The sequence below is a fragment of the Acipenser ruthenus genome, chromosome 4, assembly GCF_902713425.1.
Source record: "Acipenser ruthenus chromosome 4, fAciRut3.2 maternal haplotype, whole genome shotgun sequence".
In the NCBI taxonomy this organism is placed as follows: domain Eukaryota; kingdom Metazoa; phylum Chordata; class Actinopteri; order Acipenseriformes; family Acipenseridae; genus Acipenser; species Acipenser ruthenus.
In genome coordinates this window covers 79,745,928-79,760,758 of record NC_081192.1, presented here as the reverse complement: position 1 = coordinate 79,760,758, position 14,831 = coordinate 79,745,928, and the positions used below count along the sequence as shown (strand labels likewise).

The window sequence follows — 14,831 nt, the reverse complement described above, 5'->3', positions numbered from 1 at the left end:
AACCCGCAAGCTGCAATTAGCAGTCACAGCATTTCTATGATCTAGTCTCTAGCTATTGCATGCATTATATTCACAATTGACCATTGAGATGACGGGAACCAACAAAGTACAAGAAGCTTGATAACATGTGAACTCAAACTGTTCATGTGCAGCAAAACCTGCCTCTGTACATTTTTAATTGTATGAACTGTCCTACTAACTTGTTGGCATGAGGTTGACTTTTGTGCCCACAGGGTCAGAAAATAATTTTTTTGGAAAAAACTTCACTGTTCGGAGGAACACAGCCGTCCTCACCAAGACCGTAAAAGAACAATTGAGCGATTGTCAGACAGGAGGTAGCTATGCACCCGAGAGGCGGCGAGATCCCTGACCGGGAAATTAAACCTCCCCATCGGCAATCTAGCCAATTGCCACTGGGCAGCCGGCCAGCCCATCAACCAGCAGCATAGATTCGATTCGAGCCTGTGAGGACGTAGCTCCCTGCACAGAAGGCATTGGCTTTTACCTCTATGCCATGGGACAATTTTCTTAAATTTTAATAGCACACATTCTACACAGTTTAACATAGCCTAAACTCTTAAATGTCATTCCCAAGTGTAACATACAAAATGTCGAGGCACTGTGTTGCATTTATGGATGAACTGAAAAAATATACCTTATTTATTTATTTTTTTAATTTAGTAGTCGCCAATTGTTTTTTTATCTTTTTCTCCCAATTTGGAATAGCCAATTATTTTTAGGCTCAGCTCACCGCTTCCACCCCCGCACTGACTCGGGAGCAGTGAAGATGAACACACGCTGTCCTCCAAAGCGTGTGCCGTCAGCCGACTGCTTCTTTTTCACACTGCAGGCCCACCATGCAGCCACCTCAGAGCTACAACGTCGGAGGACAACGCAGCTCTGGGCAGCTTACAGGCAGGCCCGCAGGCGCCCGGCCAGACCACAGGGGTCGCTGGTGCACAGTGAGCCAAGGACACCCTAGCTGACCTAAGCCCTCCCCCTCCCGGATGGCGCTCGACCAATTGTGCCCTGCCCCCTGGGAGCTCCCATCCACGGTCGGCAGTGGAATAGCCTGGACTCGAACCAGTGATGTCCAGGCTATAGAGCACATCCCACACTCCACGTGGAGCGCGTTCACCGGATGCACCACTCGGGAGCCCTCTAGTATACATTATTTTTTATCATAATAAAGACAAGTAATGATAATAAACATGGTACTGCAATGTAGAAAAGTATTTAAATAAGGGGATAATGGCAATTGAACCATATTCAAGTGAGTTACAGTAAATATATATATATATATATATATATATATATATATATATATATATATATATATATATATATATATACAGATGTGCTCAAATTTGTTGGTACCCCTCCACAAAAAACGAAGAATGCACAATTTTCTCTGAAATAACTTGAAACTGACAAAAGTAATTGGCATCCACCGTTGTTTATTCCATATTTAATAGAAATCAGACTTTGCTTTTGATTTTTTATTCAACATAATATTGTAAATAATAAAACAAATGAAAATGCATGGACAAAAATCGTGGGACCGCTAACCTAATATTTTGTTGCACAACCTTTAAAGCGAATCACTGCAATCAAACGTTTTCTGTAGCTCTCAATGAGACTTCTGCACCTGTTAACAGGTAGTTTGGCCCACTCTTCCTGAGCAAACCGCTCCAGCTGTCTCAGGTTTGATGGGTGCCTTCTCCAGACTGCAAGTTTCAGCTCTTTCCATAGATGTTCGATAGGATTCAGATCAGGACTCATAGAAGGCCACTTCAGAATAGTCCAATGTTTTGTTCTTATCCATTCTTGGGTGCTTTTAGCTGTGTGTTTTGGGTCATTATCCTATTGGAGGACCCATGACCTGCGACTGAGACAGAGCTTTCTGACACTGGGCAGTACGTTTCGCTCCAGAATGCCTTGATAGTCTTGAGATTTCATTGTGCCCTGCACAGATGCCAGGCGCAGCAAAGCAGACCCAAAACATAACCGAGCCTCCTCCATGTTTCACTGTAGGTATGGTGTTCTTTTCTTTGAAAGCTTCATTTTTTCGTCTGTGAACATAGAGCTGATGTGACTTGCCAAAAAGCTCCAGTTTTGACTCATCTGTCCAAAGGACATTCTCCCAGAAGGATTGTGGCTTGTCAATATGCATTTTAGCAAATTCCAGTCTGGCTTTTTTATGTTATTCTGTCAAAAGTGGAGTCCTCCTGGGTCTTCTTCCATGGAGCCCACTTTCGCTCAAAAAGCGACGGATGGTGCGATCAGAAACTGACATACCTTCACCTTGGAGTTCAGCTTGTATCTCTTTGGCAGTTATCCTTGGTTCTTTTTCTACCATTCGCACTATCCTTCTGTTCAATCTGGGGTCGATTTTCCTCTTGCGGCCGCGCCCAGGGAGGTTGGCTACAGTTCCATGGACCTTAAACTTCTTAATAATATTTGCAACTGTTGTCACAGGAACATCAAGCTGCTTGGAGATGGTCTTGTAGCCTTTACCTTTACCATGCTTGTCTATTATTTTCTTTCTGATCTCCTCAGACAACTCTCTCCTTTGCTTTCTCTGGTCCATGTTCAGTGTGGTGCGCACAATGATACCAAACAGCACATTGACTACTTTTCTCCATTTAAATAGGCTGAATGACTGATTACAAGATTGGAGACATGTGTGATACTAATTAAAGAAACTAATTAGTTTGAAATATCACTATAATCCAATTATTTATTATCTTTTCTAAGGGGTACCAACAAATGTGCCCAGGCCATTTTTGAATGTCTTTGTAGAATAAGCAATAATTCATCTCTTTTCACAGCTTCTTTGCTTTATTCTATGACATACCAAAGGCATGCAAGTATACATGATAAAATAGCTTTTAATTTCATCACTTTTCAGGAGGAATGAAGCATTATTTCAATGAGCTGTAAGGGTACCAACAAATTTGAGCACGTCTGTATGTATATATATATATATATATATATATATATATATATATATATATATATATATATACAGTGCCTTGCAAAAGTATTCAGACCCCTGACCAATTCTCTCATATTACTGAATTACAAATGGTACACTGAAATTTCGTTCTGTTTGATATTTTATTTTAAAACACTGAAACTCAAAATCAATTATTGTAAGGTGACATTGGTTTTATGTTGGGAAATATTTTTAAGAAAAATAAAAAACTGAAATATCTTGCTTGCATAAGTATTCAGCCCCTGTGCTGTGGAAGCTCCCAGTTTACACCGATGAAAGAAATTGCCCTAACGAGGACACAATTACCTTACCATTGGCCTCCACCTGTGAACCATTAAAGTTGCTGTCACATTTTCTGGATAAAAACCCCACTGTTGAAGGATCATTGGTCAGACTGTGAATCTGAAGGAAAATGAAGACCAAAGAGCATTCTACAGAAGTTAGAGATAAAGTAATACAAATGCATAGATTAGGGAAAGGGTACAAAATAATATCCAAGTGTTTGGATATCCCAGTGAGCACAGTTGGATCAATAATCAGGAAGTGGAAGCTGCATCACACCACCCAGGCACCGCCAAGAAAAAGCTGTCCCTCAAAACTCAGCGCTCAAACAAGAAGGAGACTTGTGAGAGAAGCCACAGAGAGGCCAACAATCACTTTGAAGGAGCTACAGAGTTCAGTGGCTGGGAGTGGAGTAATGGTGCACCAGTCAACCATATCAAGAGTTCTGCATAACACTGGCCTGTATGGGAGGGTGGCAAGAAAGAAGCCGTTACTCAAAAAGTACCATCTGAAAGCACATCTGGAGTTTGCCAGAAAGCATGAGAGTGACCCAGCTGCGATGTGGGACAAGGTTTTGTGGTCAGATGAGACCAAGATAGAGCTTTTTGGGCAAAACTCAAAGCGCTATGTGTGGCGCAAACCTAACATTGCCCATGCCTCAAGACACACCATTCCTACAGTGAAGTATGGTGGTGGCAGCATCATGCTGTGGGGATGCTTCTTATCAGCAGGGACTGGGCATCTTGTTAAAATTGAAGGAAGAATGGATGGAGCAAAATACAGGGAAATACTGCAAGAGAACCTGCTTCAGTCCGCTAAAAAACTGAAGCTTGGGAGGAAATTCACCTTTCAGCAGGACAATGATCCCAAGCACAAGGCCAAAGCAACATTGGAGTGGCTCACGAACAAAAAGGTGAATGTCCTACAGTGGCCCAGTCAAAGTCCTGATCTCAATCCCATTGAGAATCTGTGGCACTGTTTGAAAATTGCGGTCCACAAGCGTCGTCCAACCAACCTGAACAACCTGGAGCAAATCTGCCAAGAAGAATGGGCCAAAATCACTCTGACACTGTGTGCAAAGCTGGTACATACTTACCCCAAAAGACTTAAAGCTGTTATTGCAGCGAAAGGTGGCTCTACCAAATATTAATGTGTGGGGGTTGAATACTTATGCAAGCAAGATATTTCAGTTTTTTATTTTTCTTAAAAATATTTCCCAACATAAAACCAATGTCACCTTACAATAATTGATTTTGAGTTTCAGTGTTTTAAAATAAAATATCAAACAGAACGAAATTTCAATGTACCATTTGTAATTCAGTAATATGAGAGAATTGGTCAGGGGTCTGAATACTTTTGCAAGGCACTGTATATATATATATATATATATATATATATATATATTAAACCTGAAAAGGTTACTTACAAGTGGTTATTTTAAACATTTTCCATAAAAAAAATAAAATTTTAAAAAATTGCAGAGTGCAAAACCGTCTACTTTTTTTTTCAGGAGTCTTCTGAGATGGCATAATTACACGTGGTGGAAATCCATGTGCTTGAAGGGTAGTGTTCGTTGTTTGTTTGTTGTTTTTTTCTTGCTGATGCGACTTAACCACACAAATCACGTAATCATGGTTTTGTTTTGATCCAAACACTTCCTAATTTGGTATGTGCAGGCCTCTCGAGTTGCTGTAGCAAAAAAGGGCACTGCGGCCATAATTGCCGTGAATCAACATACATTTTGATGGGCATTATGGCAATTGCCGCATGGCCGGTGCTAATTTCTTGCCCTGCAATAGTATCTGGTATTATATAAGATGTTTGTAGTTCTGACCGCACCTTGTGATTTCCACCTCCCCCTATGTAGGATGAGGTTGGCATTACAGTATTTCTGGGATACAACCGTTATATTAAACACATGTGGGGGTCTCAAAATAAAAAAGTGACAAAATCTGACCTAAAGAAAAGGCTCAGCACACTGTACACCTATGACCTGACAGAACGTACAGATAGATTGCAACCACGAAAAGGCGGCTGCATTTTATTATTATTATTATTATTATTATTATTATTATTATTATTATTATTATTAGCAGAGGTTACAGTTCTAGCCCTGCATTCTATCGTCTGCTGCTGTTGTGTGCTTTTGCTTGCGTCAGCTATTTATTCTTTTTCTAATCTTGGACACAGTTTGTATCTTATCTGTCTCTTCAGTTAATGTTTTGTAACTCAAAAGATAACTGTATGGGGTGAAGGGATGGGTGCCTGAAGAAACAAAACACACATATTCTTCGTTCCTATATTGATCACTGCCCGTGCGCAGAAAGCAAGTACTACTTAGATTTACATATTTTTCATAGCATTCCATCTACTGAGAGAGGCAGCTCAAGTAATTAAGGTAAATTATATATTATTTTAAGTCCCCCAACACATACGTGTTTTTACTATTTATACCGAAAAATACATATTTGTGTCAAATGGGATTGTATTCTTGCAGGCTTAGTTAGTTCAAGAGGTTGTATTTTAACAACTACAAATAAATTGCAAGAAATATGTTCCTATTTTTTAATCCGATTTTGCAGTGAAACTGAGCAGTATTGCATGACAGGCATGATTTTCCAGTCTAGCTGCATTTATTTTTTTAGTTTAAAATAATCTTTTTTTACGGTAGAGTGTACTGTTTGAGAAACCGATTTTTGACATATTATTATTCTGTGTATTTGAATGAAGTGTGCACATATTTGCACACTGGCGAAATACAGTAGCAAATAATAACAAAAAATCTGCCACTTAACAATAAATTGTATTTTAATTTAACTGTGCTGTCTTTCTGTACCATTTGACATTTAACCAATTGCCCTTGTATTACTAACCACATTGGTATCAGAAAATAACTTTATAGGCCCAAGAAAAGTTTTAAACATATGAGAAAAATAACTGTAGCTTGCTGACACTCCATTTCCTTCTCTTCACTGCTGTGCACCGCAAAGGAAACATATGTTAACATAAAGAGGATCCTTTTTCTCAACCAGAAGTAAAATACCATGAACTGTTTCATCTCGGCTCTCTACAGTACTTTTGTATAAATGCATGCGAATATTTCAAGCTATATAGAAATGTCATACATTTTGTTATCAAAAAGCGTACACTGCCCTTGACCACCCCCCTCCACCCCAGCACAAGTTTTGTACGCTTTCAGAAAATGTCAGTCATTTTCAATGGCCCCTAAGGTCACCAGACAATTGAATCATCATGCCTTGGATTTTAAAGTGTTATATTATGCAGCTTTTTTAGATTCATAGCTAGCTGCTAAACGTGTCTTTTTGTGATTTATGATGGGGGACACTGACTCGTTTCAAGATGCACTTGCTCTAAATAACTATAAATTTGGAAAAACAGCAGTGTTTTTCACATTGGTGGCCTGTGATAAATTGGTCTAATTCCCATGCTCTGATCTAGCTTGATTTCAATATTGTTTCCATTACACACCAGCGATAAAACAAATCAACTGTAGATAACCAGAAGTAGGGCTGGTCTTGGGCACAAGTAGTTGGCCTGGAGTCCAGGAGTAACGAGTGAAGGTCAGAGTCAGATAGTTGAAAGTTGAGAATTGGGGGGGGGGGGGGGGGGGTTAGTGGGGGCAGGAAGGCAGGGTGTGTTCAGGTGGGGAGGGGCTAGTGTAAGCTGGCCTGGTATGATACATTACTGCACAGCACTGATGACCTTGAAAAAGCCATCAGAACTAAATAACTAAATCGGGTAAATATAGGACCCGACTCAATTCTATTTCTAGCTTGAGGCACACATCCTGATGGAAATTATAAGTCCAATTTTGAAATGACTTGGCAAGAAAGCAGTTTTGTGATTGTTGTTTAATGTTGTTTAAATTCAAGAACATCCTTTTGTAATGCATTTTTTGTGAAATATCCAAGAATCTTTGGTCATAAATAACTGTAGGCAGATTAGTTTCAGGCATACATACCATTTACGCATATCCCTTTCCTGCTTCCTTTAGTGGCCTTCGAATACAATGGCTGCTGCCTAACTCTCACACATAAGTCCAACTCCCTCTCTCGCAGTATGTCATAGAGGGTGCTGCAACAGTAACTACTTAATATAACATTGGGCCTCATTTACAAAAGGCTCTTAAAACTATCCGGCCGTTAGTTTGTCAATTTGTTTGTCAATTCGTGAATTTGTCAATTTGTTTGTCAATTCGTGAATTGGTCAATTTGTCCAGAAATTCGTCCATAAATTTGTCAATTCATACAGTAATTCATAAACGTATTTGTTAATTCATCTAATAATTCATTAATTAATTTGTCAATTCATTAATACGAAAGGCTGTACGGACCTGCAAATTTCCAATCAACCAGACAAACTTCCCAACAAACAGACAAACTTCCAACTGTCAATCTCGCACTGTGCCGAAAACACTGCAACCTTTCTAGCCAATGGGAGCACACACTGATATTTTAATCAATGAAAATCCAGCCTCACTCAAAACTGCTTCAGCCAATAATATTTAGAAGGGCGTTTCAAAAGATATTCTATTTAACAAGATACTCGACTCTGCTGATTTTCAATGGAGACTTCCGTCACACTGCGCGCAAAGCATTGTGGTATATAGAGAGTTAGGCAAAAAAAATGATATGTAGAGTTAATGCAGGCGTACAAAATGTATATTGAATGTCTGTGCTAAATGAGTACACAGATTTGTGAAATCCAGCAGCACCACTGGATGCTGTCTCTGTATACATGTTATTCAATAGCAGAAATCGTTTTTCAAGGAACTCTTCTTTTAGATGAGTCATAGGATTTGAAAGAGCATCCTGCAGGACACTTTTGAAAATACTATTGAAAATAATACTATTGAAAATAAAGCAATTACATGACATTTCTTTAGCCTATACTGAAGCATACATTTCAAAGTTACAGTGCCAGCAATCATTTTTTTAAAGTGGTATGCTAAAAAATGTTGGTGTCTGTTTGAAACATTCTTCCACTTTATTATAAAGCAAGCCTTTTTGACATGACAGTTTGCATATGTAATGGGCAATGTTGTGTAACACACTGTCGTTACGGATTCTTCCCCTGAGATGAGATGAGGATAAAAGCTCTTTAACCACGAATGCAGTTGATCCTGGCTCTTCTGCATATTGATTAGTGTAAGATGCTCGCTTGTGGTGTGTGGGGTCTCCGCTTTGTTACGTATATACGACCAACAGAAATACAGTAGTTTTAAGTGGGGAAACAAGCTACCTTGAAGATATGCTCGCCTCCATGTTGTGTCACTCTCTGATTAAAATACAGTCAGTGCAGTACTTCTTTACCCAATCCCTCCTGTCACCTACCAAAGTGACGGACAAATGAAATTTGTTTAGCATCACCAGTACTGAACCGGTCCTGAACTAGTAAATACACCGACCCGGTACCGTCCAGGGAGCGACCTGGTTTCAGCCTGTTACTGACCGGTGCCAAGGTCACTGGTCCGGTACCGAGGTAACCAGTCCGGTACCGAATCGGTCCCGCTTGGTCGATATCTATAAGCAGATTGAGGCAGCAACTGTTCAGCTGCATACTGCATTGTTTGCGCCTTGCATCATGCGCAGGTCCTATCCCTGTGAGACATCCAAGGCCAGTCTGCCTATTGAGGACAAGCATGGTAGGTGGCCTTCCTGCCTGGGACCAGAGCATGCCAAGGAGCACTGGCTAATCGCAGCTTCTGCAAGTTTTGTTCCCCTTTCTCCAAGGACAAGCTTGAGAAAAGGTTATCCTACCACTCCAGAGCACACGTTTGGTCCCCCGGTGGACGAGATGCTGCAGCACTCTCACTGCGCGTGGGAATCCACCAAGGAGCTGGTTCGCCTGCTTCCCAAGCGACAACCTCCAGTACATAAACCAGCAGAAAACTGGTGCCCTAGGTACCAGCAGCCGCAAATACCGGCACAGCTGGCTGTGCCTGCTGCCAGAGGTGATGTTCAAGACTGGCACGCAGCTGCTCGCCGCAGAGGCTTTAATAGGTTCTCTGTGCAGGCTCAGCCAAAGGCTAAGTAGCAGCTCTAGACATTTGCTGCCACAGGTCCAGGGCCCTTCACAGGGAGCCATCTGGACTATTGGTGTCAGTGCACCACAGACATTTGGGTGCTTACTACCGTTCAGATTGCTGCAGTTCAAGCACGGCCCTCCCCTTTCGGAGCATGACTACAACATCAGTCACGGACCCACAGCTCTGCTGCAAGAACTGGCTATTTGGATGATAGACCCCCTCCCAGTTGGAGGAAGGGTTGTACTCCAGGTACTTCCTAGTGCCAAGACAGGATTGTGGCCTCAGACCTCAGGCAGGTCAACCTGTATCTGAGCCAAAGGAGGGTTATAATATTAACAATGCAACAGCTGTTGCAGTCCATCAGGCCAGGTGACTGATTCACCATGGTGGACTTCAAAGACACCTATTTCCACATCCCCATAGAACCAGCGCACAGGAAGTACCTGTGGTTCACCTTTCAGAGAAGAGTGCACAGAATAGCTGCCTGTTTGGAGCTCTTTTACCTCAACAGAGCACTCACGGTAGTAATGTTCCAGAAACTTCTTGGCCTGATGGCAGCAGTTTCCCAGACCCAGTCTGACAGGGAGCGGCAGCTCCATATGCTCTGTCCAGTGTGGGCCCTTGTGTATTATGTTGACCGGACAAAAAGTTGGAGGCAGTCCAAACTGTTTTTTGTCTGTTACGGGCGAAGTCCCATGGTCAAGCCCTGTCTAAACAGAGGCTGTCCAAATGGATAACAGATAAAGTCAGGACTTCCTATTAGTGAGCCAACTTGCTCTATCAAGAAAAGCTCACTGCCCATTCCACCAGGGACTACTTTGTGGGCTTTATACTAGGGTGCATCTGTTACAGACATCTGCAATGTAGCGGTGTGGGCTACTCCCAATAACTTTGCGAGGTTCTATAGACAATGTCGTGGATCCACAAAACCCTGGCTTTGGAACTAGAGTAATAAGGGCGGCTTCCTGGTCTACCCTTGCAACATAGATATAAAGGTTAGTTTCTCCCTCATTTTTTTAGTCCTAGCTACTTGTACTGGGGTTCCTAATGGTAATGTGCAAGGTAGCCTTTCCAGTCATTCTGCAATATTGCCTTGCGACGGCTTGGGTATACTCACCCATTAGGTAATGGTTAGATTTCATACTTGATAGGGAACGTTAGGTTGTTATCAGTGGCGACGCGTAACTGTTGATAGTGGGGGGGCACAATTTAAAGTTCCTGGTGGTATGCAGTGTTCAGGGTTAGTAGACAAAGTAGTTTTAATTACCCCAAATCTCTTGGGTATTTGTTAACCACATAGCAAGTTTTCCAAAAAATAACACAGCGATGACTGCACCACAGTAATGAGACGACTAGCGGGTGTGATTAATCAGAAAGAAAACAGAGCGACTTCCTGGGTTGTCGTGTGCTAACTTTCCATTCATAATAAACATAGCCATGCCACCTTGCGGCTCCCAATACGAAATGCTTTAACAAACATATGACCTAATCCTATTTTTGTGACAACTAACCATTATCTAAAAAATAACAAATGTAAATGACAATAACAAATTCAATAACAAATGTACATGCTTTAAAAACTTTACCTTGTCAAAAGAATTGTAGGAGTCGGTCCTTTCTGTTTGCAAACCTTGTTACAACATCCAGTATGTTAACAGCGTGTCCTCCTTTTTCAATCTGTAGTATTGCCAGGTTAGAAACACGAGCATCTGTCATTGTCGTCCTCAGGTAAGTTTTCAGTTGCCGCAAAGAAGAAAAGCTTCTCTCAGCCGATGCTGTCGTCACTGGGATAGTTAAGTAAAGCACGCAGAGTTTGGACAGATTTGGAAGGGTGTCACGCAGTGCCATTTCACGAAAGAATCGCAGTCTTTTTTCCAGCTGGGTGCGCTCCTCTTCCTCATTACTCTTGTCAGCAATGCCATCTTTGAACATCCGGGAAAACAAATTGATTTCAGAGTTCAGATCTTCTTGATCGATACTGTAAGTGGTGGAAACAGCGCCAACACTTTCATCTGATGGGCTTTCAGAAGAGAGAACGTCTGCAAGGGACTTGAAAATGAACAGGTCATTCTCGGAAAAGCGGTCTTCTACCTCCTCAATAAGGGTATCCAGAGTGCTGTACAGTATTTCAGCCCTGTAGTAGTCCTCGGGCTTTTCAAAAGAGGACTTTACCCCTCCTCCAAGTTTTGTGGGAATAACCCATTTGCGTGGCACACAAGGGCCAGAATAACTGTTTTTCTGGCACAGTTCATTGACGTGATTAAAGGTTTGGGATGCAAAATCATCACTTCTTATTTCCTTTAGTACAGACACTGTGGATTTAGCCATCGCCATTGCTGTTTGATATGTAAAGTCTTTTGATTGAAGAAATTTGGACAGGTGGTTTGTTTGCATTAGCACTCTCCGCATAAAAAACATGCAGTACAGAAAGTTGAAGTCTTGCACATTTCTGAGAAGTGCATAAGCTTCAGTTCAAGCTTTTGAACCCCCATGTGCAATTTCGTTCAGAGCTTGAACCATTTCATCAAAATTTTCCAATACAGCTCTGATAGCCTCGACTCGACAGTTCCAACGAGTGTCGCTGAGTGATTTAAGAGTAATTGGCCCCGCAGAATACGTTTTTTGTGACGTAATTTTTTCAAACACAGCATGTCTCTTTGAGCTTACTTCAATGAAATTTCATAGAGCCTGGAGAATTCCAAAAGAATTTCGGACAACTGGAATGCAGGAAACCATGTCCACTACGCACAGATTTAATATATGAGAATAACAGTGAACATAGTAAGCTAGAGGATTTTCGCTAAGTATCTGTGTGGCCACACCTTTGTAGGGTCCTCTCATGTTGGCGGCTCCATCATAACATTGACCTCTTAGAGCTGAAATATCAAGTCCCAAGGCTGATAATGTACTCTTGATCAGTGTGGCAAGTGAAGCCCCGTCCGTCTGCAGCGTCCTGTAGAAGCCAATAAACCGCTTCTGTATTTCAAATGACTGGTTTACGTAGCGCACTATGAGAGCAACTTGCTCGTGTCTTGACAGATCCATTGTTTCGTCTGCAATGATGGAAAACACTTCAGCTTTTTTTACTTCATTTACGATTGAATCTATTACTTGTGAAGCCATGATTTCGATTATTTCATTCTGACACGGGCTGTGTAGGTAGGTGTAGTATTTCTCTCGGTTAACCATAAATCGTTGAATCAGTTTGTTGTCTGTACTACGCAGTTTCATCAATTCCCGCAAATTGCCTTGATTTGTGGAATCCATTCCCTCTTCGTGTCCCCTCAAAGGTATACCCTGGCGAGCGCAAAATAAAGTACTCTCTATTACAGTTTGTAAATATGCTCGGTTGTCCGCCACTCTTTTTTTCTTTTGACTATCAAGCTGGGACGCAACACTCCCTGTTTTACAGGACTGCAGCCTACCCTTCCATTTAGCAACGGCTTCTAGATGAGCTTCACACTTTGAATGTTCCCGAAATCTTTCATTTGCTTTCTTCCATGTTTTGAAAAACCAGTAACTCGAAATGCCAGGTCGCTGTTTGGCCCATTGCCAAATGCTCGACAGCAAAAGCGGAAAGCTCTGTCATCATGTACACTGTATTCAAGCAATTTATACTCATTGTACCACACTTGCCTGAATTTTCTGGTTTTGATCCCACAGGCACTGGCTGGAAAATCAATTACTGGCTGATACGGACCTTCTTCGATATATTCCAAAGCTGCATCCGGTCCAAGGCAAGGGTCTCCCTTATCGACAGACTCGACAGTTGCTGCACCCGCACTAACCTGAGCGTTTGAAATTGTATCGTCACTCTCGTTGCTGCTAACATTCTGAACTACAGAAGAGTCAGGTTCGGTTTCTGTTGATGTCTCTGGCGTTGGTGGTTTAGATTTTTTGCTGTAGAAAAACTCCAAACTTAGCTGTCTTTTTGCCATTTTAACATATTTTCAAATGCCGCGCTGACTGAAAAAGTGTCTCACACGAGAACAAGTATAACGGTGAACGATCAGACACTCGTTCTCGCGAGAACAAATATAACGGTGTGGTTATGTTAAGGTTTGAAAGTTTGAAATAAACTACTGCGCGCTCACATATTCTCTACCCACTTATGAAAAACATTAAAACAAAACAAAAAAAATAATATATTATAATATATATAATTTTTTATTTTTTTTAAATAATAAAACCTGGCAGAAGTCTGGAAATCTGGGGGGGCACGTGACCAGGCGTGCCCCCCCCTACGCGTCGCCACTGGTTATTATCATAACTAGTTCCCTGAAATAAAAATGTAACCATTAACCTTCAAGGTCGCTGCGTCCATTATTGCAGCAGGCTTGAAGCAAAAATGATGACGAGATCTGTGCGTGCAGTCCTTATATGCCCTTGGGGGCAGACATGACTGCGTCAGAGGCTCTGAGGAGCAGCTTTGATATATTTAGTCAGGTTTCAGGGTCTTTAGGAGGTAAACACCCATTCGGTAATGGTTACATTTCTATTTCAGGGAACCAGGGTTATGAGAATAACCTAACGTCTAATGCTTGTGTTCCAGAGCAACACTGCTGCCAGAACCAGAAGCTTCTCTCTGCTCCCACACGGCGGCTCCAACTCTGCATCGCCGAGCAGCCAGAGGCACCTGTCTCACAGTGGCGGGCAGAGCATTGTCACCATCACTCACCACAAGTCTCCCGCGGCGGCAAGGAGAGCCAAGAACCAGTATCCGGGAGGGCTCATCGAAGTCAAAGAGGTAGGAGATGCACTGTTTCCTGGACTCTCAACACTGGTGAACATGACTGCAGCAAATGGGCTGCATTGAATAAAATGTACATCTATTTTTGAAAAGTAAGTTACTGAATCATAGGCTTGGGATCATTTATTTAGTCAGTTTTACCATTACACAGTAAAAATCAAAAGAGGTTATAATGAACGAAAGAGTTATTTGCATATTTCCAATTACAGTGTTATCCAGAAAGGCGTATGCTCTCGGGAAAACTTATTTTCAGGAGGTTTGCTAGGGGGATGTGTGGCAAGGTAGCTTGGCTGTCAAGACAGAGAAGCGGCCTGAATAACAGATGAAAGACAGACTCAGGGGTGGTTAAATGTTGGGGAGCACACTTTTTATTTTCCAAAATAAACAAATTAAACAAAATCCAAAACCAAAGGTACTGCCTGGTTAGGCAGGGTGAGGAGCTTGTAGCAACAGATAGCTACCACAGTGACCAGGACAGAGCACAGACACCTTCTCTCCTTCAATCCCAGGTTAAATGAGGAGCTGTCTGTCTAGTTCCACCTTTTATATAAGAACCTAAGAAAGTTTACAAACGAGAGGAGGCCATTCGGCCCATCTTGCTCGTTTGGTTGTTAGTAGCTTATTGATCCCAGAATCTTATCAAGCAGCTTCTTGAAGGATCCCAGGGTGTCAGCTTCAACAACATTACTGTGGAGCTGGATCCAGACCCTCACAATTCTCTGTGTGAAAAAGTGGCTCCTATTTTCTGTTCT

General features: G+C 41.8%; 1 protein-coding gene across 4 annotated transcripts in view; it reads left to right on the top strand.

Annotated features, from left to right (window-relative positions):
* LOC117400437 (oxysterol-binding protein-related protein 10-like) overlaps positions 1-14,831 on the top strand; it is a 150,256-nt gene that overhangs the window by 49,751 nt on the left and 85,674 nt on the right. For 3 of the 4 annotated variants that reach the window (XM_059022903.1, XM_034000411.3, XM_059022905.1), the window contains one exon: positions 13,882-14,076. The exons of the other annotated variant lie outside the window; for it this stretch is intronic. In XM_059022903.1, the coding sequence (XP_058878886.1) occupies positions 13,882-14,076 (195 nt within the window). The remainder of the gene's footprint in view (positions 1-13,881; positions 14,077-14,831) is intronic. 4 annotated transcript variants of the gene reach the window in all.